Source organism: Saccostrea cucullata, unplaced genomic scaffold, assembly GCF_032062105.1.
Source record: "Saccostrea cucullata isolate Sc308-1 unplaced genomic scaffold, CSIRO_AGI_Scuc_v1 ctg37, whole genome shotgun sequence".
Classification (NCBI taxonomy): Eukaryota; Metazoa; Mollusca; class Bivalvia; order Ostreida; family Ostreidae; genus Saccostrea; species Saccostrea cuccullata.
The window spans coordinates 253527-280166 of NW_026938868.1; the positions used below are offsets into that span (position 1 = coordinate 253527).

General features: G+C 32.3%; 2 protein-coding genes across 2 annotated transcripts; one reads left to right on the forward strand and one right to left on the reverse strand.

Moving 5' to 3' along the window:
- Positions 1 to 1195: 1195 nt before the first annotated feature.
- LOC134251570 (uncharacterized) lies at positions 1196 to 10834 on the reverse strand. Its single transcript, XM_062733971.1, has 7 exons — positions 10748 to 10834; positions 6918 to 7131; positions 5912 to 5979; positions 5162 to 5260; positions 4601 to 4744; positions 1992 to 2112; positions 1196 to 1886 (listed from the first exon to the last, which is right to left on the reverse strand). Exons 2-7 carry the CDS (start codon positions 7096 to 7098, stop codon positions 1774 to 1776), a joined length of 726 nt encoding a protein of 241 aa, XP_062589955.1. The 5' UTR covers positions 7099 to 7131; positions 10748 to 10834; the 3' UTR covers positions 1196 to 1773.
- Positions 10835 to 11169: 335 nt separating this feature from the next.
- Positions 11170 to 26348, forward strand: LOC134251616 (uncharacterized). Its single transcript, XM_062734023.1, has 25 exons — positions 11170 to 11346; positions 11533 to 11719; positions 12232 to 12382; positions 13691 to 13782; positions 14105 to 14245; positions 14595 to 14703; positions 14931 to 15007; positions 16232 to 16318; positions 16443 to 16562; positions 17278 to 17343; positions 17673 to 17807; positions 17980 to 18099; positions 18289 to 18393; positions 19228 to 19356; positions 19527 to 19610; positions 20758 to 20829; positions 21134 to 21276; positions 21760 to 21825; positions 21936 to 21968; positions 22713 to 22887; positions 23510 to 23557; positions 23900 to 23998; positions 24077 to 24196; positions 24497 to 24551; positions 25740 to 26348. The coding sequence occupies exons 2-25, from the start codon at positions 11554 to 11556 to the stop codon at positions 26287 to 26289; spliced, it is 2943 nt and encodes a 980-aa protein (XP_062590007.1). The 5' UTR covers positions 11170 to 11346; positions 11533 to 11553; the 3' UTR covers positions 26290 to 26348.
- Positions 26349 to 26640: the final 292 nt, after the last annotated feature.

Below are 26640 nucleotides of genomic sequence, written 5' to 3' on the forward strand. Positions count from 1 at the left end.
TATTAGTGTTTTTATTTATCAGAAACCATAAAATTTGACATTTGTTTTCATACATGTACATGTGAATTGAAAAAAAGTTATCCTGAAGTGATATGTGGTGAACTAAAAAAAACACATGTACAAACATGCTTGTCTTTCAGCATAACTGGGGTTCAATATTGGAAAAAATATTATTAAAATGGTGTAAGAAGTGGCCTCCTTTTCAGGGTAACAGAATGACCTTAGCAAAGCCCCTTTTCAAAGACTGCTCAACTGTTAGACCACAGTTATATATCCTTCAAACCAGACTTGTCATAATGTTAAACTGAAAACTTAACTTTGATTACTTTCCTTTAGTATTATTTGTATGAGTTATATCAAGTACAAAACTGATTGTAAATGAACAAAGGAATGAAAATCATTTTTACAATCAATTATATTATAATTCTTGAATTTTTGAATTACGTAAAATTATATGAAAGCTTTATTGATCCAAAATATTTACTTTTTAGGGGAAGTTCCCTTCGCATTCCTACTTTTGGTTTAAATGTATATATACAATGCCCTAAATGAATGACACAGGAACTAATCTCTAGGCTAATTGATCTGTTGTGCAACTATTTTAATATTATTGTTATGCGATATAATTTTCTTAACACCACATTTAATATATGTATTCATAATCATTTGATATCATTAAGTTAGGTATGAAAGGTCAGCTTGATAAGTGTAGCATTCAAAGTGGCAAACTAGCTGGCCCTCTTGAGGATAACGACATATATATTGTCCTATTCTTATATTATTATGAAAAAACAGTGCAACTCACCATACTAGTATTAAATCTATATAAATTCTATCAATCTGTATTTGCAACTAAATTTTAAGTCCCAAATAATAATCATCATCAGCAAGCCTTCGAATGCTTATTTTGCTCTACCAGAATTTTTCTGCAAGACTGAAATTATGGGCCAGTTTGTAACAGTGGTCATAGCAAAATTTGCACTTCAACATAATTTTTTAGAAGTTTCACATTTTCAGAATAATGCATCTTGGTGTTTTTGAATTTATCCCAAAATTAAATGGAACCGACAAAGCATTCAAGGATGTTGCATCTAAGGATGTACCTTACCAGGACTGCTTTCAGTGCTATTAATAATGTCAGACCTATATTTTTTCTGATAAGTGACCATATATACAAATAAATAAATTCAAGATATGTGATTTAACTGCAATTTTATTTTGACTAAAATACACAGCATTGTATGATTTATGAAAATATTGCCTGCAACAATTATTTTGCATGGACATGCAACTTTTATTCAGGGTTTTTAGAAGGGATAAATTAGACTCTGCATTTGACTTTTGATATTTTTTTAACAGACTAGTGGGAAAAACAACATTTGCGTGCCTTGCAGGTTAGGTATGCTTATTGGCATTACAAGAATTGTATTACAGGATGTATAAAATAAATCTTTCCATAAATTTGAATGTCTTAAAATTGCATAATATCAGTAAAAGCAGCAATTTTTCTTATAACTGCACCTTATATCTTCTGGAGTGCATATTTTTTTTTTTGGTGAGAAAAATTTCACAGCTCCTCTTGTGTCACAATAACAAATAGAAAAAAGGAAGTAGAATTCTAAATGTTACAATACATACTGTAATTGTATCACCTGAGAGTATCAGGCAAAAAAAGATAAATGTACAAATATTTATATCTAAAGCAAAACAACATGCAATCCTAATATCAAGATATTTCAATGATAAAGTCACAAACACTTCTCTGCAGTGGCATCAGGTCAGAGAATCTAAAGTCTTAGTCCTTTGATCTTGCAGTCCATTCACGGAACTCATTAAATCTTTAGTTTTGTCAAGAACAAAACTAAGGGAATCTTTAATTCCTAAAACTGAATTAAAAACACAAATCATTAGATGTCTCCTTACAGTGCAAAGAAATTCATCTTTTATACATAACATGAAATTTCACGACAATCAAACACTAAATTGTTTACCTCCTGTATCTGATGCAGAACTCTCTAGCTTCTGAAGGTACAAAAGTGTACTATCTGCATGCTTCTGTAAGTTATCAATCTCTGTGATTTGTTGTCTTACAGATTCATTTCCATACCGAACCTAGGAAATCAATTAGAAAAAAAAATTTACTTAAGAAACCAGAGGGATATGATAGTCTCAACCTCGGCACTAAAATCACAACTTTCTACTCTGCAAAAAAAAAAACACAAATGCCAAAGATACACTGTATATAAATTTAATAATCTGTACAGTTCATTCAAACGAAGTGACTTCTATTAATATTACCGTATAAGTAGAATTTTTAGCGAGGATTTAATTTTGGCATTATTAGTGAGGGTGCTGACATCGCTAAAATTGAATATCGCTGAAAATTAATTGCGTATTATTTGTAATAGCTTCTTCAGTTAGCATTTTAAAATTGCTAAAATTACTTCTCGCTAAAAATAAAATACCAGATTTTAGGTAGAAATCGCAAAATTTGCGTCTCGCTAAAATTTCCACTTATACGGTATTTAGAAACAAGAGGCCCATGGCAGGCTATGGGCCACATCTCTCACCAGACTAACTTGGGTGATGCAGTTCTTCACCAGATTTCCCCTCTTGTTATACCTATTGTGGCCCCCTCCCCCCTCATGATTTTAATACTTTAGAATCTACACTACCCCAGGATGCTTCAACATTAAGTTTCAGCTTTTCTGGCCCAGTGGTTCTTGAGAAAAAGATTTTCAAAGATTTTTTCAAATATATTTCTATGTAAAACTTGGATTCCCTGTTGTGGCCCCGCCCTACCTCTGGGGGGTCATGTTTTAAAAATTTAGAATTTACACTACCCTAGGATGCTTCCATATAAGTTTCAGCTTTCCTGGCTCAGTGGTTCTTGAGAAGAAGACTTTTCAAGATTTTTTCTGTAAACAATATGTTTCTATGTATAACTTGGATTCCATATTGTGGCCCGCCCTACCCCCGGGGGTCATGATTTTAACAATTTAAAATTTACACTACTCAAAGATGCTTCCATATAAATTTCAGCTTTCCTGGCCCCATCGTCTCAAGCCAAGGTCCAGAGTCCACATATAGCTCTCTCCTACCCATGGCTGCTTGATCACAAAAAGTGTCGTAATCTTGAATATTTACGCCTCTCTACTGTGAGGTCATATTCAGTCAATGACAAGTTTTGTTTCCATCGCAACTGAACTCAACAAGTTACATCAGAAGTATTTCGTACACTGCGATTGGGTATTGAAAGGTTGCATGAAAGGTCAATTTCCAACTTTGCTTTACTCGCATTGGTCAATACTTTTAAGGACAGATGATACAAACAAAAAATGGATGCCTGGATAGGCATATATTTTTTGGCCTAATTTCATTGCAAATGATACATACAACAAATTTCTGGAATATAAAGAAATTGTAAACCTTCAGTGATGTTCATAAGACTCCCCTTCTGAACCCATCCTTATTAATCTATACAAAATATTTTTTGCTTCAAATCCTATTTTTGTGAAATTTTGAATAAAAAATTAAAAATTATGCGGTAAAACTTATCACTTTAATCATTTAAACGTGACAGAAGTTGTTATTTTCAAATTCTTTAACATATGTTTGTTTGTATCATCTGTCCTTAATGAGCTACCAGAAATTCTCGTCTCATGCAACCACGGCCAGAATGGGAGAGGATCGTACATTTTGGCCGTGGTTTGCGACGATGTCCTGGCCCAGAGGTTCTTGAGAAGAAGATTTTTTAATGACCCCACTCTATTTTTGTCTTTTCTTGATTATCTCCCCTTGTAAGGGGACTTGGCCCTTCATTTTTAACAATTTAAATTCCCCTTCACCTAAGAATGCTTTGTATTAAGTTTGGTTAAAATTGGCCCAGTGGTTCTTAAGAAGAAGTTGAAAATGTGAAAAGTTTACAGACGGACACACGACGGACAAAATGTGATCAGAAAAGCTCACTTTAGCTTTTGGCTCAGTTGAGCTAAAAAATATATTTACAGTTAAATTTTGATACTGTATACCAGAAAACTTGGAGATATCACAAGGTTACAGATATAGATAGAAAATTGTAGTTGTGAAATAATTTGGGGTTTGTTGATATCCCTGGTAACTGACAAAATCAAGGGATATCTAAATGTATTTATGCAAGTGTATATGTAAAATAGAGTAGTACATGTATATATACACAGAGTTTATATTCAAATCTCTTTCAAAACTCAATAATTCTCTATAGAAAATACATATAACTAAAGACAAAATCTTAATCAAAGAATCCTTTCTTATTTTAATAGTTTTTGATGTGTAAAACCAAAGCACGTTTGGGTGCCTCACATATTTATGAATACTTGTATAAATGTTCATTCAATAATTTACAGCATAAGAAAACTTACAATGGTCTAACTTTAACAATAATACAATTTTGTTAACAATGTTAGATCTAGTATTTTGAATTGTGGCCTGTGTGTACATACATATATTGCCTCCAAAAGAATGTTGAAACATTCATTTGAAATACCATTCCCCTACATGTATATTTAGTGATATTTTTCATTATGGTACTTTCTCGATGAAGCAGTGGTAAAGTACTAACAGCTGTGATGTGTGTGCGGAGCTGTTCCATGTCCGCCTCTATCTGGCTATCTTCCTCGGGACTTGTGGGGTGTGTCATCTGTACCCTGTCCTCAGGCAGCACTAGATCCTCAGGAATGTTGAACACATTTCTTAATAGGTAAGACTGTAAAACAGGACATGCTTAATTAAACGTTTTAAGGAAAATGAAAAGATACATGTAATTAAGATTCTTCTTTTGAATCAACCCAAATATCGAGATGTTTCATTGTTTTGAAACACCTATGCTCCCCTCCCCCTCTTGCATGCAAAGAAAATGAACGGAAACTGAATATACATGTAATTGGAAATTTCCTAAGTCCAAGGGGCATAACTCTGTCAAAAATTGCTCAATTAAACCAAAAACAGAACTTTACCTAGGTATTTTTAGGATAAATCTTGAGAAGTTGAAAATGTGAAAAGTTTTTTGACATATGGATTGACGAAGGTTGATCAGAAAAGCTTACCTGAGCTTTCAGCACAGATGAGCTAAATTCTAAAAAGAGAGTAATCTTTCATATCAAGATTAACTAATTTTCCTTGCCTCTAGTTGATCAAATCTCTTGTCCAGCTTTTCCACAAGCACTGACTGTACGGTCTCCAAAGCTTGTTTTGTTTTCTCTGGAGATATCGCAGATCCAAACTGTAATGGCAACCAAAGAAACAATCAACACTTGTATCTCTTCTCATCAGTGGTTTAGCTGGTCTTAAAAAACATTTCAAGAAGGCAATAGTGCATTTACTATCAAGTACACATTCTTAAGGTGAATGTAAAGGTATATTTGTAATATTTTAATTTTTATCAAGCCATGAAGAATACCAAGATTACAGATGACAGCAGGGAAGAAACATACAAACCTTACCAGTATACAGAAGATGCTATAGGAAGACCTTATGACAATTAAGTTAACTTGATATCTATAAAGTTGATAAATGTAACAATATGGGATGGATGAATAATGAATGGATAATGCATATTTAAGCACCCTATCCAAAAGACATGACATGCAATATTGAGTGCAATGTAGGATCCAGTGTACAGATATGCAAGCAGAAACAGTCTGAGTGCCTAAATGATTTGGACAATGAATACAAAGACTCAGTGTCTTGTTAAAAGACATTGCATAATCAATGAGTGCAAAGTGATTACCAGATTTAGGTGTTTTTTTTTTAAAAGATGAATACAGGTGACTCAGGTCTAGAAAATTTATTTTGAAGAAATAAATTACTCGCATAAGAAAATTATACAGATCAGGAAATCCACCAGATAGGTTAACAAACATATCATCATTACCTCTTCATTTATAAATGCTTCCATGGTGGACAGTCCTTCCTTTAAGCTGGTGATTACAGCATTATATTCTGTAAAATCAAAAAAGATCACAATCTCAACTGAATAAAGTAGGAAATATTGCATTACAATCATTTAAATGTGTTGTGATTCCCACCAACTTGTATGTCATATTTAACAAATATAAGGAACAGATGTTTAACTCAGTATCAAAGCATTTCAACAATCTTAAATTCCAGCCACATGGAGCAGAAATATAATTCTTATGGAGTTCTGTTTAAAATTTAAGGCCAAAACAAAAATTGAATGTATTCATTTTATTTTCTCAAAGAAACTATTATGCTATTTATCATGCTGTTTTTCACCAGATACTGTGGCACAACCCTAATATGCCCTGGGGTCATGATTTGAAAAGTTTTGAATCTACACTGACCAAGGATGCTTCCAAATAAGTTTCAGCTTACCTGGTCAAGTGGTTCTTGAGATGAAGATTTTTAAAGATTTTTCCTATATATTTCAATGTAAAACTTTGATTCCCTGTTGTGGCCCCACCCTACCCCCAGAGGTGATGATTTGATCAATTTAGAATCTACATCAATGACAACAGAAACTAGACTGTATAAGTGTATATATGTACATATATGTCTCACCATATTAAGACTGATCTCTACTGTCTGGGTTTCAATTTAAGAAGATGTGAAGAATTTAAGTCAACTCATACAATGTTTAGAGAAGTAGAATTATGTCATTGCAGTTTGTTGCTTAGCAGTTAAATATTGAAACTTTTTGTCCTAAATTGGGAAAATTAATATTTTCATGGGTGTGGAAATGGTTCTATTTATGATGCTACTAGTTATATTAGGGAAAAAATGTTGTTTATCCCCTTTACCAACCAAATTAAGCTAAAATTGGTGCTGAAATTGGGATTCATTGGTTTATGGACAATGATGGACAAAAGCATATAGGAAATTTAGGTCTTTCCAGTGTCAAATAAACAATTGACACTTACCTCCATTAATGAGTGACTTTGGAGTGAAACCTAAATACTGGCATTCATACTCAGACCCTTCCCCCTGTAACACACTCTGTGTATCTGTTGTATACGTTGACGCCGACTCAGAACGACTGCTGTGTTGTATGGACACCTCCTCCTCTGGGCTCGGCACTGTGTCCATTCTGCTCTCTGCCATGGCAATAACAGCCAATAAATAAAAAAGCTGTTCCTTAAAAATAAGAAGGAAAAAAACATAGACAATTAAAATTAATAAATTGAAAACATTTCTGAAATCTCAAATTCCATATGTTCCTTTGGAAATCCCCAGCCAAGGTATTTTACTGGTTTTGAAAAACATGACATTTATGTCAACAAACTAAAATAAATCAAAATACATGTATTGATATTTTTGCACAGCCCTAAAACAGGGGTGATCAAAAATTATATCTACAAAACCACAATTCTGAAATAAATACACACAAGCCATACACAAGGTCTATAAATAGCATATGTGAATAAATTTTTGCACAATGTGAAAAGCGTCACTATTAGGTCACTTGTCGAAAAATGGTTGTATACTCGTTCAACAAACGACTGCAATTTCTTGTAATATTTTACAGTATCATATAATAATTTGTACACAGTTTATTGAGATAAAATCCTACAAATTCAATTAATGATTGGATTAATCGTTTTAGTGAAGGAAGGCTGATGGTTAAAAATGTAGTCATCTTGCCTAGTGAAAGCAAGTTTGAAAAGATATGTATTTTTAATTAAGCAATTTGCTATCAAAGACCTCCAATTAGCACTTTGAAAAATAGTTAAATATTTGAACAATGATATAAGTATTAAATACCAAAGATATCGTTTACTTTAGATTTTAAACATATCAGATATCATAAAAAGGATAAATCCACTTTGAATAAAGGTCTCTCCTGAGACAGAAGATTTGGGTTTTAAATTTATTTTTGGATAATTGTTAACAATTCGAACCATTTCTCACAAATTAACTGTTCTTGTCATAAAAATTAACTCACATGGAGAGAAATATAAAACACGGAAAAAAATTTGTGCTTTTGCACAGAAAGGTGGTTGATGTGAATTAAAATTGGGGAGGATTAATTTAAAATATAATCAACATTAAAACCAAATATTGTTTCTTATATGGAAGTTATTCACAGTACTTAATAGAATATATTCCAAAAACTTTAAACTGTTCAATCAACTGGAAAATGTAGGTCAGAACCATCACAACCAACAAGGAAAGAAAGTCTGTTAATGCACATCCTTAATGCATCATGCTTGCAATAGTCACCATATCTTTTGAAAGTTACTAGGGAATAGATCTCTCTGAAAACTTAAACCTGACCATTCAACTTAAAAATGTAGATAAAATCCAGCATGACAGAAGCAAGTCAGGGATGGTGCATTTCTAAATGCTTTGAAAACCCACGCAAGTTTAGTCCAGGCATGGCATATAGTTACTTGGAAATAAGACCAGCTCCCAAAACTTTTTCAGAATTTGAATTTCTCCTTTTCATAAAATGTTGGTCAGATCCAAAATCAAAATCCAGCCTGGTACAAATGCCCTTGCATACATAATCTTTGAGAGTTAAATTAGCACCACATGGTATTAATTTACTTTTATACTAATGACTAGTCATGGTTTAGGGGGTTTTTTTGGGAAAAAAAATCCATTTCATTCTTATTTATCTTTCATTCTCTGTTATGGCCCTGTCCTGCCATCATGATTCAAACTTTGAATGTACACTATCTGAAAATGCTTCTTTACATAATGGCAGTGTTTGAAACTCACAGAAAAATTAGCTTGACATGCAGGGCTGACTGCTAGTGAAAGTTGTCAGCCCTGCCAAAAATCTGTTAGCCATAGAGAATAATTGTCTTTTATAACTTTGTTTAAGCGATAGCGTAAATGGGACCAGATCACCAAAACTTACCGGTATATCCCGATTCTAAAGAATGATGAATTCTACCCCCTTTGTTTCCAACACTTTGTTACTGATGCTATTGGTTGATTTGAGTAAGATTTTTCATATATATGAATTTTAATGAATTGGAAATTTTAACACGTCCAGCAGGGCATCCATACCCGCAGATCTGTTCGCCCAAGGCAAAATTTGTGTGTCACGGGCAGTCGGGTGCATGGTTATTTCAAACATTGATTATGCTTTTGCAAAATTTTTTATATTTCATTAATGCATAAAAATTTTGCTTTTTATTTGAACGAGATGTTTCACCTGCCAAAAAGCGGTAAACTAGTACTCTGTTATAAATGTTAAAACCAAAAATGGACACCGAGTAGAATCGCGATTAAAAACAACAAAATGAATAATAATTTTTTCAACAAATAAGCGGAAAACCTCATTTACATATCAGATAATTTGTACGCCTAAAAACACCCATATAATTTCTTTTTTTTCGTGTATAAATCGTTCATTGCCACATTATGTTCACAGGCTCCATGTACGACATTGACATATATACGTCGGAGCCCCACTTATTAATTAATTTATTTTTATTTGACTTTACTTTTTGTTGACTGATTTTAAGTAAACTCTAAATTCTACTTATCTTAAACAATGACAAAAAACGTTATCAGATTACCAGTAATATTTTAAGGACCATGGTTTGTCCCCGGTTACATGTTATGTTAACAAGTCATGGTTAATACTAATAGCTTTGATTTATAAAAAAAAGTTTACAATACATAATTACTTTTTTATTAATTTGACAGAATATCTCTCCACTTTCATTGTATCAGCCGTGATTAGGAAATTAATTATTTTACCCAAGCTAACACTGCTTTAATAAAGCTTTTATAATAAGTGATTATCTTCTTCATTAACAGGTTTAAAAGGAACCCGACTTTAAAAGTCATTTTGGAATCTATAAAATTAAATTGTTCATACATAACTCTTACAAAAAAATAAAATATGTGAGTTTCAGTGCGTACAAAAATAAAATATGTGAGTTTCAGTGCGTACAAATTATCTAGCATTTAAATGAGGTTTTCCAGTTATTTGTTAAAAAAATATTTTCTACATTTTGTTGTTTTAATCGCGATTTTACGAAAACATCAGTGTCCGTTTTTGGTTTTAACATTTATAACAGAGTACTAGATTTACCGCTTTTTGGCAGGTGATACTGCTGATTTAGTAATAAAAAGACAAGTTTCCTAAAGTTTATATGCACTAGTGAATTTATATAAACCCAGAAAATGTGCCTGAAAAGTTTTATAAAATTTTGCACCGGTAAAAAAGAAATGTAAAATCCCAAAGATTCGGGAGGAAGTAGATATACCGCTTGCCCAAAATTTGTGTGACACAGGCAGTCTGGGGTGCATGGTTATTTAAACATTGATTATGCTTTTGTGAAATTTTTTATATTTCCCTATGCAAAATTTTGCTCCATTTTTGTTGCCCTTTCCTACCCCTGGGTGTCACGAATGGCACAAAACTGAATTTAATGTATGGAAGCTTCCCATATTATCAACTTGTTTTTGAGATTGAAAAAAATAGTACCAAATTTTAACAAATCCTTAATCATCTTCCCGTAAAAGAGGGCATGGGGCTTCCTGTGAACAAACTTAAGTCCCCTTTACCTAAGGATGCTTGTTTGCAATTTGGTGAAAATGTGAAAAGTTTACATACAACATTTATAGGCAACAGACAGATAAACAAGAAGTGAAGAACAACAAAATCCCGTAATAGCATAATGAATACAGATAGCCTTGATTTCTTGCCCACTTACATAACGTTTTAAAATGTTAATTTAAATATAACCAAGTTGAATATATTAAAAATAGGTAATTAAATTTTTAAAACCTTTCTCCCTAACTTTTGGTTTTTCTCATATTTGGCGCCATTTACTCTCGAAATAGAAAATTCATTTTTTCCTTACTCAGAATTGATTCAATTTTAACACACCAAAAGCAAAAATATGTATAATATTTACAATTTTAGATTTAATCATCTTTTGTATGTACATAATCAGACTATTTTATTTTATGTTTGCTTTTTTTAAAGAGTAAATAAAAAAATAATATCTAAACCAAAACCGCATTTCGGAACACGCAAATGATATATTTACCAATTTATTTAATATGAATTAAATAAAACTAGCTAAATAATGTTTTCCGATGGTTTATGACAAACACTTCTGAACAATCCTGAAATATACAACAAATGAATTTATCTAATCAAGTTGTCATTTCGGAAAAGAGAGTTTGTAACTTTTGATATCCAACTTTCTTCCGGTGTTGAGCAAGATTGTTGTTTTGTTTTATTACTAGAACAAAAAAGAAACTTAACGATTTATCGTGAAAATACTCCAGTTTTTGTGCTTATTTCCTCTTCAAAAATAAGAAGTTAACCACTATTTTGTTTATTTGGTGATCAGAGGTAAACCATATAAGGAATAAGAGGTAAGATTCTGCGCTCAACTTCTCCATTTGCTATATTGTAAAACAAATGTGTGCAAATCTACTATACTCTTTAAAAATAATTTTGACATATGCGTTACAGTTTGCAATAATGGTGGAATGAGATATTATATTCAATCAAATATAAGTTAAAAGCTTATCTTTTTATCTTTGTGCCATGGAAAATAGAATGGTCTATATCAGATCAAAATGGAGGCCACATCAGTGTATATAAAAAAGGAAGTTGAGGATGCTGAGTATGAGAGAAGTTACCATTATTCAGCAAATGACACTTTACTAAATCCTGTCACCCACGAAGAGGATTATACTGTCACTGTTAATCCAGAGGCCATTTTAGATATAAAATATGAAAGAGGTATGTAAAAACTGAAGAAATGTACTGATAATACAATACAGATCATGAGCAATCCTTACAGTGCAAGCTCTCAAATAAATGCTTGGCCAGAGAGAAAATTTGGACTGTGTACTTGATCAAAATGATTTTTTTCTGCAGTAACCTTTTGACCCATAATCTATGTTTTGCAAAAAGCATATTTTTCTTGCAAAAATAGCATTATTTCTCATGTCATTTACAGCTAGTGAGTGCATATAAAAAAAATATATGAAATATTACAATATAATCTCTTCTACAAAATAAATAAATAAACATGTTACAGCATATATATACTCCTTTGGACTGCGTACTTGATCAAAATGATTTTTTTCTGCATTAACCTTTTGACCCATAATCTATTGCAAAAAGCATCTTGTCATACTCATGGTGAAAAAAAAATGTTTACAAATAAAATAAAATATGTTACAGCAATGAAATTGTAATTTTTTTTTTTCATTCAAAAATAAAAAAAATTATGGAAACTCTTTTTATAGAAGATGAGCCTGCTACTTCAATAACTGATCCAGTTTCCTCGACTGAATTTCCAAACAATGCTGCTGACATTTTAGAGGAAAGTTGTATCAAAGGTTTTCCACAGTTAAAAGAAGCACTGACAGCAGATTTACCAGATCTTAATGTTAACAGGTATGTTCATCTATTATTGGTATAAGAAACCATGCTTAATACCAAATTTTCCAATTTCAGAAAAAAATTGAATTGATTGATTCAAACTCCTCTTGAACATGTTGTTATAATGCTTCGAATTCAGTATACAATTTCGTTAAGACAATTTTAAAATGAGGTTTTTGCTACCTTCAAAGAACAACAGTTACATTTACCTTGGACTTAAGTTGGTGCTTATTCAGTTATTTTCTTCTGGGTAGTAGAAAATCAGAGTTTTGTATATACATGTAAATATTTAAGAAATAAATTATCACTTTAAAGCATTTAGGCCCTCTCCGAGGAGGGCGGGTGGCTTTTATTTTATATTTTTTATTTTTAATTTTCCCTCGGTGTAATTTTAACATAAAATGAAATCTTGGTCCTGACCATTGTTTAAAATATATGGTGGGACAGCAACAATAGAAAATCAGAGTTTTGTATACTATAAATATTTAAGAAATAAAGTATCATTTCTAAACATTTATTGGGACATATATAAATCCAATTCCATAAAGCCCTTTGAGCTTTATGGAAAATTTGATCAGGTACCAACCCATATTTATATCCTGATAGATATTTTAAAATGATACCTCATTAAATAAAAATACTCTACCAAATTGGAAAATTATGACCCCTAGGTATAACATTTAGGCTCCAGACCAAGACAAGGGTTCCAAAAAGGTGGTCATATATTGAAAACACATTTTTAAAAAAATGAAAATGTGTGTTTACTCATAGACAATCACATCTAGTAGACAAACTGATAACATGGTTACAATGAATGCTTATATCTTCACTAAAATTGTAGAATTCATATCCCCTGGGCCTTGATTCAGTTTGTGTTTTATTGAAAATTCTTTGAAAATAGTCTTCTTAATCTCTGAAGGATCTTTAGTTAGTCTCTTAATTCTATGATTACAGTGAGTGCAACACTCTTTACCAAAATTGGAAAATTTAAGTTTGCTGACTGGAATATTCAGTCCCCTCTGAATCCTTGGAAATCTTAATTAATATTTACTCATTGATATCTGACAGATTGAAATTTATTTTACAATGTCCTTTAATTTATTTATTTCTGAATTTATGGGGGCAAGGTGCATAAATATGATGATGCTTATTAGAGTCTTCTTCAACTGTAAAATGGATATGATACAAGTCAAGGCCAGTTCTGGAATGGGCCCAAAATGGTCATAGCCTGAAAAGCTATGATAATCAGGTCAATTTTAAGACCCATGGGCCTCTGGTTTTTTAAAATAATCAATTTTGTTGAAAAACGTTTTGATTTTTTAGACGCAAAAGAAATTTAAATGTTAGGAGAAGGGATACAAAGTACAGAGAAGACCCAGCAGAGCAGAGGGAAGCAGAAACTCTGTGTGATGGAGGTATAACTAGAATGCTCGGGTTTACACCTCTTGTTTCATTCTTCAATTTCTTCAAAATTCTGATTCTGTGTTTTTAAATTACCACATTCTTTCCAAATATGTATTTTGGTTTAACTTTATTTTTTCCACTTACTAAGAGGAACATCAACAAAGAAAAAATAAAATTAATCCTAATAAAAATGAACACTGTGAATAAAACAGCTTTGAAAATTATGAATATAATATATATCTAATGCAGACATTATAGTGTCTTCTACTTTTGGAGGTATTATACATGCATGTCATTAGGAAGAAAACATGGTATTGCTCTCATTATTTTCAGTCAAAATGGAAACAGATCAAGAGATTCCATCAGTGTGGAACTCAGCTGAAACCAGTGATTTTGACACTGCAGCAATCAAGATGGAAAACTTTGAAGATGATTTCAGCCCAGACACAAATTATAACATGGAACACTGCAGCAGTGAGTACATGTATCTTAAAATGTTGTTGTAAAAAGTTTGCTTTGGAATGCACAAGAGAGAAAAAATCATATTTACATCACTGCAAATGCAGTTATTCAGTGAAAACCATTCTAAACTGATGAAAAACAGAACATGGCAACATTCTACTGAAGCTTTGATTAGAGCTATCTTTGGTGAGCTAAATCTAAAACTGTTATTTGGAAATTTAATGGTGTAGTTCCTTGATATTGGCCAGGATAGCTGACTAGAGATACAGGGGACCTGATTCAATTCCTGGTCCCGTCATATATTTTCTTACCTATTACAGATATGATGCTCAATTTCATTCATATTTTTACTTCATTGCAGCAGATGGAACAACTGAGATACCACCAGAAGGTTTCGTCATAAAAACAGAAATCTTTGTAGAGGAATCTTCTCCCAGTACCAACTGGCCTAGTTCCAATAAAAGAAAAAGGTTTGAATTGCTGTCCTCATTACATGACCCAGTTAAACATTGCATGTTAAAAAGGATGCACAAACAAATAACTCTATTTATTGATTTTAATTTAAGTTGTGTCTTTGAGCTTCCTGAGGAATTTGTATATAAGTTATGCCAATTTTCTCGCTTGTCAAACTGACACTGAATGTATAGCTTATTGCATCTTATCATGCTTTAAAGTGATACTGATAAACTTATTTCAGATCAAACCATGAACAAAACACAGATGCCTCTGCTTCTGTACCAGTGGGAAATTTGATGAGTTTGCAAGAATCAGAAGGTAACAATTTTGATTAAAAATTTTAATGTTTAAGGGTATCTTGATTTTGATATGATCATTTACAACTTGCTTGATTGATATAATTTTTTAAAATATTTGTAAGTGATATTGTTTTTTAATTAAAGAGAATTCAAAGTTTTAGTAGAACTTCTACGCTTCTATCCCAGCCACCAATACAAGTATTAAACCCACTCACAAAATAAAATAGTAACTTATATTAATACTACTGTGTATACCAATATATAGGCTAAATAAACAGTAGTTTTTATTTTCTTGTCTAGAGTACAGTGTACATATGTTAGCCTGCTTTAAATAAATTAAATGTTTATTTATTTGGATATTTGTTTTAGACCAGTGAGATATGTTGATCATCAGGCATGTACTTCTCATTTGCTTTATCTAAATTTCATTTTTTTGTTTTTGTTTATTTTGTTATACAGATACTTTTCACCTCACCTGAGCAAAAAGCTAAAGTGAGATCATTTTAATCAAAGTTTTCAATCATCGGTTGTCTCTTATACTTTCATTTTTGTTCACTAAATGACTATGCATTCCATCAAATTCAATGGGACATAATTAATGTAAAAAAAAAAGGTGATAAACTCTGACAGTGAGACAAAACTGATTTTAGATAGAAGTGCCTCTATATATTTGTTAATGGGCCCTTGGACATATTGTTTACTAGATAGAACATCCTATCATTAAAATGATATTGTCCTATGGACCTGGTGAGGGCTCGTTCAGAGACACAGTTATAGATTATTCTAAGTAATTGTATCAGTAAAAAAAAAAAAAAATTTTGTTTCTTGTTTTATTTTGTTTTTTTTTATCTGTAAGTGTTCTTCCTTTATGTTTACCTTTGAAGCAGCAAGTTTTTTATGTTTTATAAGAAAATGACCTGCAGCTATATTGCTAGTCATCAAGATATTCAAATATTTCAGAGATTGTTTTTTTTTCTAAGTTGCACAAGGTTCCAACATAGACAGTTTTAGAAGAACTTTTATGATCACTAAATTTATACAGAAATCATGCAGTTTGAGTTTCTGCCATAAAATTATGGTGTATTCATTAAGTTTCAAAACTTATTTAGACTGCAATTATACATAAGTGGTAAGGAATCCTGATTTTTGAAGAGAAAACATTTCTTATCCCCAATAATTCAGTGATGGAGCTTGTGTGTTCTTGTGTGCACAGCATCTTACTGTTTTATGTTTGTCATCACAGAATACACGAACCAGCAACAGTTCGGCAAGGGAAGCAGGAACAGTAAAGGTCAATCAAAAGAAAAAGCCAGAAAAACTTGGTTTTTAGGTTGGTATAGTATCTGACTTTAAAATTGAATGATTGAATAACTGTTTTTTAAAGAATCATTTTATTTTATTAATTTGTTACATTTTTTGTCTCCATTTTAAACAAGTTGTTTTAAACATAACAGATAAGGATAAAGGAATGTGGAAGCGAAGGTCATGGTATGAAGAGGAGGCAAAGAACATGATGCAGAAAACACAGGAAGATCTGAAGCAGATAGAAGAGCTCTACTCGAGTAAAGCCTCGGGTGAGAACCTAGGTCTGAGGGATGGCTACCTTAGGGACCATAACTTAGAATTTTGATCTCCCTTATATTTTTTATACAGTGTCTAAACTGTTATTTCTTAGTTTAATGATTATCATGTTATTACATTTTTACCCGTAAAATACTGTAATTCATTCATTGAATAAAAATGATATCCTGTCACAGTGTGAAAGGATATCAAAATGATATCCTGTCACAGTGTGACGAATATCAGAAATGCGGGAAAACTCTCGATTTCCCTTCCCATAACGAAGATTGCTGTAAAAAATCTCTTCCTTGACCTAATATAAGATAGATGGAAATAAATAAACCATTCTGACAGCGAATAAAACTGTCAAAATTACCAAAAATATGTCGCTAAATCCATGTTTACAGTATTTTTACCTCACATAGCTATGGCGTCTCAACCGCTCAACTATGATGTAAGAAGCCTATGACTGTTTTACAAAAAGACAGAGGCAAAGGAAAAATCAAAGAATCTTTTTTTTTTAATGTAATAAACAGAAAATTCAATGTTTTGTAGTTGAATATGGAATTTTTTCACTCGTGAGACAGGATTTTTTTTTATTTTCACTCGTGCTTCGCACTCATGAAAATATAAAAAAATCCTATCCCACCCGTGAAATAAATTCCATATTCAACTACAAAACATTGAATATCCTCTATATATTTTATGTGTTGTAAAATATTTTAACAGGGCAAAAGACGGGATCCTATGAAACATTTCTACAATCCATTGAGGAGGAGACAGGAGAAAAGAAAGGTGAGATGTCTTATATAGGTTTATGGAAACAAAAGAATTGAATGAGTCTTTCTGATCAATGTGCGTCCAGCATCAGTCTACCTGTATTTGTTCCTGAACTAGCATTTATTTTCATATATATATATATATGTAATGAATTGATGCTTACAGCAAAGTGATTTTCATTCCTCTTGGCTTTATCATATGTTGTAAACTTAACAGATGTAAGGAATTATGTTTACATGTATAACAAGGCCAAATCACCCATCCCTGACACTTTCTTATAAGTGTGTGCATGTTTTACTGTATTTCTTTTATATTTTTAAAAAGATTAGATTTTATATTAACAGTAGAGAAGAGAGAGATAAAGAGAGTGGTGGGGAGGAAGAGGTCTCGCTATGAGGAGAAAACAGAATTACTGAAGAGGAAGACGGAGGAGGATGAGGAGTTCATAGACAGCCTCAAAAACATGTTTAAACGTCCAGGTAAGTGAAAACAGAAGTAGGAAAGCATCATAAAAATATCCAGGTAAGTAGAAAAAGAAGACCTGCCTCATAAAAACACCCTGGTAAAGAAGAAAGAGAAGAAGACAGTCTCTTGTAAGATGCGTTTTTAAAATACTATTTATATCTTATGTTGTGTCTTTTATAATTGAAGGAGATTCATCAGAACATTCCAATCAAAGTACTGAGAGTACTTCATCTGCAGCAGAAACTGGGACACCCAAGGAAAATGAAAAATCAGCTGTCATTTCTACGTCACTGCTTACATTAACAGGTATCTCATCTATTGAAATCAAAATCAGACTTAATTTTATAAAAAAGTTATAAGTACTAGACTAAGTGTAGATGTATTCTGACAGGTAGTGTACCTGGAGAACAATTTTTCTTTAAATCAGTTGAAAAATGAGGTAATTTATGTAAACTCATACTTGTCATCCTTTAACAATTTATTGTTCAATTACAGAGTTAAATGAGCTGAACGAGAAAAAGAAGGTCTTGAGTAAAGATGAGATAGAGGGTGACAAATGGAAAGAGCTGAACAAGAAAACCAGGGAGGAACTGGAACAAGGTAAGACAATAAAACAACACATATTGTAAAACAAAAAGCCAGCTGCACAACTGAAGATAGGTAACAATATCTAATTCAAATAATTTTTGTTCTTGAGATTAAAGTTAATGATAAAAAGATTTTTTTTAAAATTTGACTACAGTAAAACACGGTTATAGCGAAGTCCTGGGGACCTGTGAATTTAATTAGCTATATCCGTAATTCGTTATATCTGTATAACGAATTCGTATAACCATATATAGAGAATTCGCAATATGCATGTTTTCCTACAAGTGTTACTATCAAATATGTTAGGGAAGCAAATATTACAAAACTTACCTTCGATAACTAAGGTTTTATTATGAATTGAATTTTATATACAAATGCTGAGAGAAAATAAAGTCATTTCAATTATTCAAATTTTGAAATCTTTGAAAGTTCGTTATAAAAGATGTAAAAATCATTATATTTAACCTCAACGGGACTCAAAATCAGTTCGCTATATCCGTAAATTCGTTATATCAGAGTTCGTTATAACCGTAAAATTTTACAAAGATTTGTTAAGAATTTTGCCGGGGACCCAGAAAAACTTCGTTATATCCGTGAATTCGCTATATCCGTGTTCGTACTAAATGTGTTTTACTGTATTTACATTATGTACAGTCTGACTTTATTATGATTGTCTGCAATTTTTCAAGCATGCACTTTTACAGGGTGTCCAACTAAATCCAGGATAGAAAGAAGTGATTAAATCTTGTCCAGAGCAAAGGGGCTTTTGTGTTGCATACATTTTTAAGCAATATACAGTGTATGTATCTATGCATTTGTAGTTTTATTCTTAATATTTTCAACAAGAAATTTATGATGTGAATGGAAAAAGAAAGCTAACAGTCCCAAGAAAATCTATGTATGAGGAAAAGACAAAGCACTTGAATCGCAAAACCCAGGAAGATGTGGAACTTATAAAGGGTTTACAGTCTCTAAGTTAGTATTAATAAGACTCTAGTTAACAAGAATTTTTTAAAAATCAAATTTTGAATTTATTATGTTGCATGCAGTCATTCAAACATGAAGAGCTGATTTAAAGTATTTTCAGCTCTGGTGATGGAATTGAAATGCAAATTGTTAAATATTAAATTATATTTTTTTTAAAGGAAAACTAGTGAGTAAAGACTCCAAAGAGTACAAGAAGTTACTGGATGAAACCTCGGCTCTCTCTGACAACATCAAAGAGAAAGGTAAGACTAGAATTTTAAAATCATACAGATACACAGAGGCTTTTTGTTCTTTATTATACCCTGTGCAACAAGTTGTGTGAGGTATAATGTTTTTTACCCGTCCGTCAGTCAGTCATTTGGTCAGTCCTGGTTTTTTGTCAGCGCAACTCCTCATAAACCATTGTACAGAATTTCCTCAAACTTTGCAGATATTTAGGACACAATGTGTAGATATGCATATTATCAGGAAATTCCGTCCCCTTCATTTTTTCAGGGAATTTCCGCACTTTTACTCTTAGAGTTTTGGGCATATCTTGAATATAAAGATGAATAGTTTGTCAGCGTGAGTCCTCTTTTGCAGATATTTAGGACACAATGTGTAGATGTGCATATTACTATGAAATTCCTATTCCTTTATTTTTTCCAGGAATTTCTGCACTTTTCAACTTAGATTTTTGGCCATATCTTGAATATAGAGATGAATAGTTTGTCAGTGCAACTTCTCATCAATCGCTGCACAGAATTTTGTAAAACATTGCAGATATTTAGGACACAATGTGTAGATGTACATACATGTATTACTAGGAAATTCTGATTCCTTTATTTTTCCCAGCAATTTCAGCACTCGAGTTTTGGGGGAGCGTGGGGTATGTGAGCTTGCTCACGTTTTCTTTCATTATCATATAAGATCATTTCCATTGATAATGTCATTATGTGATTCTGGTCCATTTCTGATATTGCTATGGAAATGCCTCTGTCGAGTACAATATTTCATGAATCCAATTTCTATACTGTAAAAAGCAAAATGTTACCTACCTGCATGTTTTCTTAAAATTGTATTGAAATGACAAGTTATGAAATCCATAGAGGATCACATTATTTGTATGAAGTGATTAATATGATTGTTAATCAAATGCAATATACTTTGTATCTTATAATACAATGATAAAAAATTGGCCACCTTTTGTTTTCCCCTGATCCTCTTCCCATTTTATTCATGTCAGTATGAAAAACTGGCTTTTTTGTTTCTGAATATTTTGTATTTAATAAAGAACAAAGATTTTCTGCATAGAAAGTGATAAAGGAGAGACTAAGTTCCATTTTTCTTTTTAAACATATACTGATCATGGTATACATGTTCATTTACCGGTTGTTTTTTTCTTTACAGTAGAAAGTGCAAGCATAGTAGAATACAGCCCAAATCTTGGGGATGCTATCAAAAAGATTGTAGTGCCAACAGGTGAGTATTGGTTTTTGTACATTTATTTTTAATTTTCTTTGTTGGTCTTTGACTCCCAGGACATTCTTATGGAATTTCTTTTGATAGCATTTCTCATTCTATAAAAATTAAAGCATCAAAAACCAATGTAAGTTGAAAATACTACTGTAATTTACATTGAAATGCTGAAAAAAAATTAGATAGATAGATTTTGTATATATGAAATTTTATGCATTGTCAATAAAAAGTGTCAATTTATTCCAACCATGAAAATTGAAAAGGGATTTTGATCTTGAATTTATACAAGTATGTAATGGTGTTGCAGAAAATTCCATGTCCCATTTGATACCACCAAGATGGGAGGCTGATGAAGGCCAAGGGGAGAATGCCCAGTATGCACCAGTATTGTACAGCAATAAAAATCACCCTGACCTCAAGGAAAAAGTCCCTCGTAAGTCTCAATTTTCTGTAGTGTATTAATATTCACTGCTCACCTGTCTTGTGAAGCAATAAAAATCACAATAATAAAAAAAAACTTCATGAATCTGAATTTTCACCATCATATGTAGTGTAATTGATGTTCATTTTAGCTTGTCTTGTATAGCAAAAAAGTCACTATAACTCAAAAGTTTCCATGTATTGAATTTTCTGTACCCCATGTAGTATAATTTATTAAGAGAATATGATTATCATTTGTTTTTCATTTGCATATTTGATAGCATTCTTTAAGGAAATTTATGGAATCAATTAGACTTATACTAGCTTATTAAGATGATACAAAGGAACCAAAATTCCTAGAAATATAAGGTAAACTTGTGATATACATGTATATTTTGTACTTTGATGTCGCACTAACGTTATACATGAAATTATATGTTTGCATTTACGAACACATATTCATTTTTTTTGGCTCTTAGTTTCATTGCGTCTGCGCCGTTTTTATATTATAAGCATGGTTTTGTAATGATAGCAAAAATATGGAGAGAGTTACCCGAGAACACCAGAGAGGCCTACAAGGTACCATATCCTGTTGAACTTTGGAGACCTTTTGTTGAATCTTCATTATGACAATATTTACATCAATGTTAGCCAGATTATGGTGTTTAAATTCTTTTTTTTATTTTCAGGCTCTAAGCAAGCAGAACAAATTAAAGAAAGAGGTACTTAATGGCACATGTATTTCTGATAAATATAAGCTTAGGAGAAGTATATCAAAATGTAATAATGCTATGTGAGAGGCAAATTGTTTGGAAGGTTATGAGCACCTTGTCCTCTAAAAAATTATAAAAGTCATGCCCTTAGGTTCAAGAAACATGTAAGTTGGTCATATCTTCTGTCTTCATTCAACTGAATATCCTGATGGGGCTGCTATGGTCATAAACATAGAAACTGGTGATACTCAGTTGACCTACAAGGGTCATGAACTCCTGTGATTTTAACAATAATTAGAAAGGAAAAATTTAACTTAGGTTTCAGCAAGTCTGTTTTATACTTGAGGATATGAAGAGGGTTTTAGAGAGGTACTCAAATAAGCTTGAATATGTTCCCTAGACCTAGGGACATGACTTTTATAATTTTAAATACTTGAATTTCAAGTAAGAAAGATAAACTGAGACACTGAAAAATCACACATTTTTATGGGGTCAATTTTTCATGGTTTGAGAAAAAAAAATCTTTATTTGTGGGGATTTGAATTCATGGATGAAGAATTGTTGAGTAGTTATGTATTCATATTTTACATTTCGTGGTGGTCATGTATTCATGGGTCTCTTCATACCTTGAAAACAACGAATATTAACCCCCCACAAAAATTTGTGATTTCACAGTACATGTGGTTAAATCCAACATAATCTTGTCAACAATGGTCAAATCAAACCCTCTCTCTTCAACGCCTTCATTTAAAGGAGGATCAAAAAAGGATGTTGGAGGAAGAATTGAGGAAACATTCCAATAAGAAATCTCGCCAGAGTCGCAGTGGTGACACTGCATACAGGGCTAATGTTCCATCACAGAACAGAACGGCGGTACGGCAGTCACAGCGGCTTATGTCCCGGTCTGGTAGCTCCACGGCTGTAACAGGTATGGACTCTCATTGTAACAGGTATTGAATTAAAAGTGAATTAGTAACAGTCTTAGTGTGTGGTAAATAGCTCAATATCACACAGCTCTGATTTTGTGGGTAATGTGTTACATGCTAGCATACATGTGTTATAAGTAAAACATTCCCACGTCTTTGACATGGATAACTGAAGGAAGAAATAATTATCATATAAAAAAAACATTAATGGAGTGAAAAATAAGCTCACTTGTTACTTTATATTATCAAATGATATAAATGTACATAAATATACCAGATATAATAGTTTAAGAGATACTCATGGGCTTTTAAAAAGAGGCTAGATAGGCATTAAATCTTTATTAGTGTGACAAAATTTTCACATAAGGAATACTAATATACCTGAGAATTAAATTTTCATAAGCACACTGTCTTGCATTATTACACGAAAATAATAGTTCTCGTGAATAAAAAGTGATCTACAGTATACTGTATCTTTTACTGAGAATTAAAAAAAAATAAGTTCTTGTGAATAAAAAGTGATTTACAGTATACTGTATCTGTTACTGAGAATTAAAAAAAAATTAAACAAATGTAAGAAGCTGACAAACATTATTCAGGTATCTTTTTACTTTTTCTTCAAAGATGATTCCCCAGAAAGAAGTTCCAGTCCTAACAGTGGAAACACTTGTGGTATTTATTATTTATTTTCTCTCAAGCACCATTTGTTGTGCTAGATTAAATCAATACTGATTCACCAGATCATGATTATTTCTGTAAAAATTCATCAATCTATTAAGAACTAAATGTTATCTCTGATTCAATATTTTTGTGGTAATATTTTCAATGATTGTTTCTTATGTTTACTTTTATTATCTTATTTGAGATTGGATGAACCTTTAACTTCATTTATGACTTTATGTTAATGAATAAGTCTCAAATATTTATTCTGTAATTTTGAGTTATTATTGAATATTCTGATGAAAGTTTGTTTTATTATAGAATAAATCATTGTTTTGATTAATTAATTTACAGGTAGGAAATCCAAATATGAAGCCAAATCTAAGATGCTGAACATGAACTCAGAACGAGATAAAGCGTTTATGGCAGAGGCCAATCTTCCAGTGCCAAGAGGTATACACCCCCTCAATCCCATGTTTCTATGGTTTTGTTAGTTACTAGGACATTGATCATTAACCTTTTGTTTTTCAGACGAGATAAGTCCCCTTGACAGACTGCCTGGCTCACACTACTCTATCTCAATGCAGATGATGGCTTTTAAAACCAAACAGGAAATGGCTACCTTAGCCAAACTAATACCTCGAGAAAAAGGTTGTCATTTTTTTTTTGTCATAATATGAAACTAGAAGTGTTTAAATTAAAGTTTAAATTATAAATATTAAATTTATCTACTTATAGATGTTTTTCCTATTGAACTCTTTTGCATAATTGCATTGAAAATGCATTGAATCTTTAATGCAGTAAAACATGGTCATAGCAAACATGCTTATAATGAATTTATGCTTATTTGAGGGAAATCACGTAATATTTTGAATTCACTATGTATATACTGCAATTATGACTTCATTATGAATATATAATGTACATTGAGGAAAATAATTTAAATTTCAGTGGCAACTATTCAAGGTGGTCGGTCAGGTCAATCCATTAAAGTATTAGAAGAAACGTAAGCTCATCTATCTCATTTTTAAAGATATTGGTCTTAAGTTGTTAATACAATTATTTTTTTATACCCCCTGCAAACGAAGTTTGGGGGGGTATATAGGAATCACCTTGTCCGTCTGTCTGTGCAATCGTGTCCGGTCCATATCTTTCTTACAGAGGGACATTAGAATCTACTACTCCACACAAAGATTGCCCATGACCTAAGGGTGTGTCATGACCTTTACCCAAGGTCATTTGGGGAACTTCAAGGTCACTGGAAGAAAAATTTCATAATTCGTGTCTGGTCCATATCTTTCTTATGGATTAACTTGGTAGGTTCTCATTTCACACAAAGATTGCCCATGACCTAAGGGTTTGTCATGACCTTGACCCAAGGGCATTTGGGGAGGTTCAAGGTCACTGGAAGAAAAATTTCATAATTCATGTTTGGTCCATATCTTTCTTATGGATAAACTTGGTAGGTTCTCATTTCACACAAAGATAGCCCATGACCCAAGGGTGTGTCATGACCTTGACCCAAGGTCATTTGGGGAACTTCAAGGTCATTGGAAGAAAAATTTCATAATTCGTGTTTGGTCCATATCTTTCTTATGGATAAACTTGGTAGGTTCTCATTTCACACAAAGATTGCCCATGACCTAAGGGTGTGTCATGACCTTGACCCAAGGTCATTTGGGGAACTTCAAGGTCATTGGAATTTGGAAGTAAATTTCATAATTTGTGTCCGGTCCATATCTTTCTTATGGATAAACTTGGTAGGTTCTCATTTCACACAAAGATTGCCCATGACCCAAGGGTGTGTCATGACCTTGACCCAAGGTCATTTGGGGAAGTTCAAGGTCACTGGAAGAAAAAATTCATAATTCTTGTCCTGTCGATATCTTTCTTATGGATAAACTTGGTAGGTTGTCATTTCACACAAAGATTGCCCATGACACAAGGGTGTGTCGTGACCCTGACCCAACGTCATTTGGGGAAGTTCAAGGTCACTGGAAGAAAAATTTCATAATTCATGTTTGATACATATCTTTATTATGGAAAAACTTACTTCTGAAAAATCCAGCGGGGGGTATTTTGTCCCGTTTGGACAGTTCTAGTTTTAATTTACCATGCAATATCAAATATTAAGATTATTTCTATTAAATTCTGATCACTAGTTTTGATTTTTACATTACGTCTTTAAATACAGAAACTCTAAGTTAGTAAAAGAAGAAAATTGCCAATCAATAGCCGTTTATGTCATGGACAATGGAAAAGCAGTTCCAAAATTAAATGGCAGTCAGAGAAGTACGGAGAGTCCCCCTGTTCACAAGGATGTGAATTTAAACCAGAATTCTGTGTTCAATTTACGAAAATCACAACACAACGACGAATCGGAGAAAAACTCTGTAACAGAGGAAAATGTGCTCATGTGTTCTGAGTGTGGTGAGGAATTCACGTCTGCGTCAGAACTGGACACACACAAAACATTGTCACACAACCATAAACCTCCAGGAATATTGCCTAAAGAAGATACAGCTTTACCTTTTATCAAGTGTGAACCTGTGGATGAAGACTATGACAAAGCTGAAAGTGTCAACAACCGAGCAGATGGAGAACAGGGTAGAAGGAAGAGGAAAGGAAAGGGGAGGTTGAAGGTGAAAGTAGGCAAAAACAGAAAAACATCAAGTGAAGATAAGGCATCCAAAAACAATGATATCTGTGATAAGGAGGTTAAGGTTAAAAAGGAGGTCTTATGACGAAATTTAGCAGGCATCTGCTTTTGAAGCTTCTTTGAAATACAGGATTTAGTAGTACAACTAAATTGAAATGTATTGAACAGTTAAACTATTTCCATTCATTATTTTACATATTAAATCATTTTTTACAATCTTTTCAAAGGTGTTTAGTTTTGATTTTGTATATAAATTGGTTGGTGAAAATTGGCCAGAATTACTGCTAGCATTCTACTCATTTCTTATTTCTATAAAAAGAAGCAGGGTCATTAGTTTTGTTTTGGCTAGTTATTGGGGTGCCAAGTCTTGTAAATTCAGCCCCATTTAATTGGTCAGCTGGTCATTTTTTAGACCCCATCTGTGACCAAAGATGAA

Coding starts and splice junctions, on each gene's coding strand:
- LOC134251570 (XM_062733971.1), bottom strand. CDS start 7,098: ATGGCAGAGAGCAGAATGGACACAGTGCCGAGCCCAGAGGAGGAGGTG. Junction 5,980..6,917: donor AAAGTCACTCATTAATGGAG/GTAAGTGTCAAT, acceptor TTGATTTTACAG/AATATAATGCTGTAATCACC. Junction 5,261..5,911: donor AAGCATTTATAAATGAAGAG/GTAATGATGATA, acceptor TTGCCATTACAG/TTTGGATCTGCGATATCTCC.
- LOC134251616 (XM_062734023.1), top strand. CDS start 11,554: ATGGAGGCCACATCAGTGTATATAAAAAAGGAAGTTGAGGATGCTGAG. Junction 19,357..19,526: donor AAAGGGTTTACAGTCTCTAA/GTTAGTATTAAT, acceptor TTTTTTTTAAAG/GAAAACTAGTGAGTAAAGAC. Junction 21,826..21,935: donor ACACCAGAGAGGCCTACAAG/GTACCATATCCT, acceptor TTTTATTTTCAG/GCTCTAAGCAAGCAGAACAA.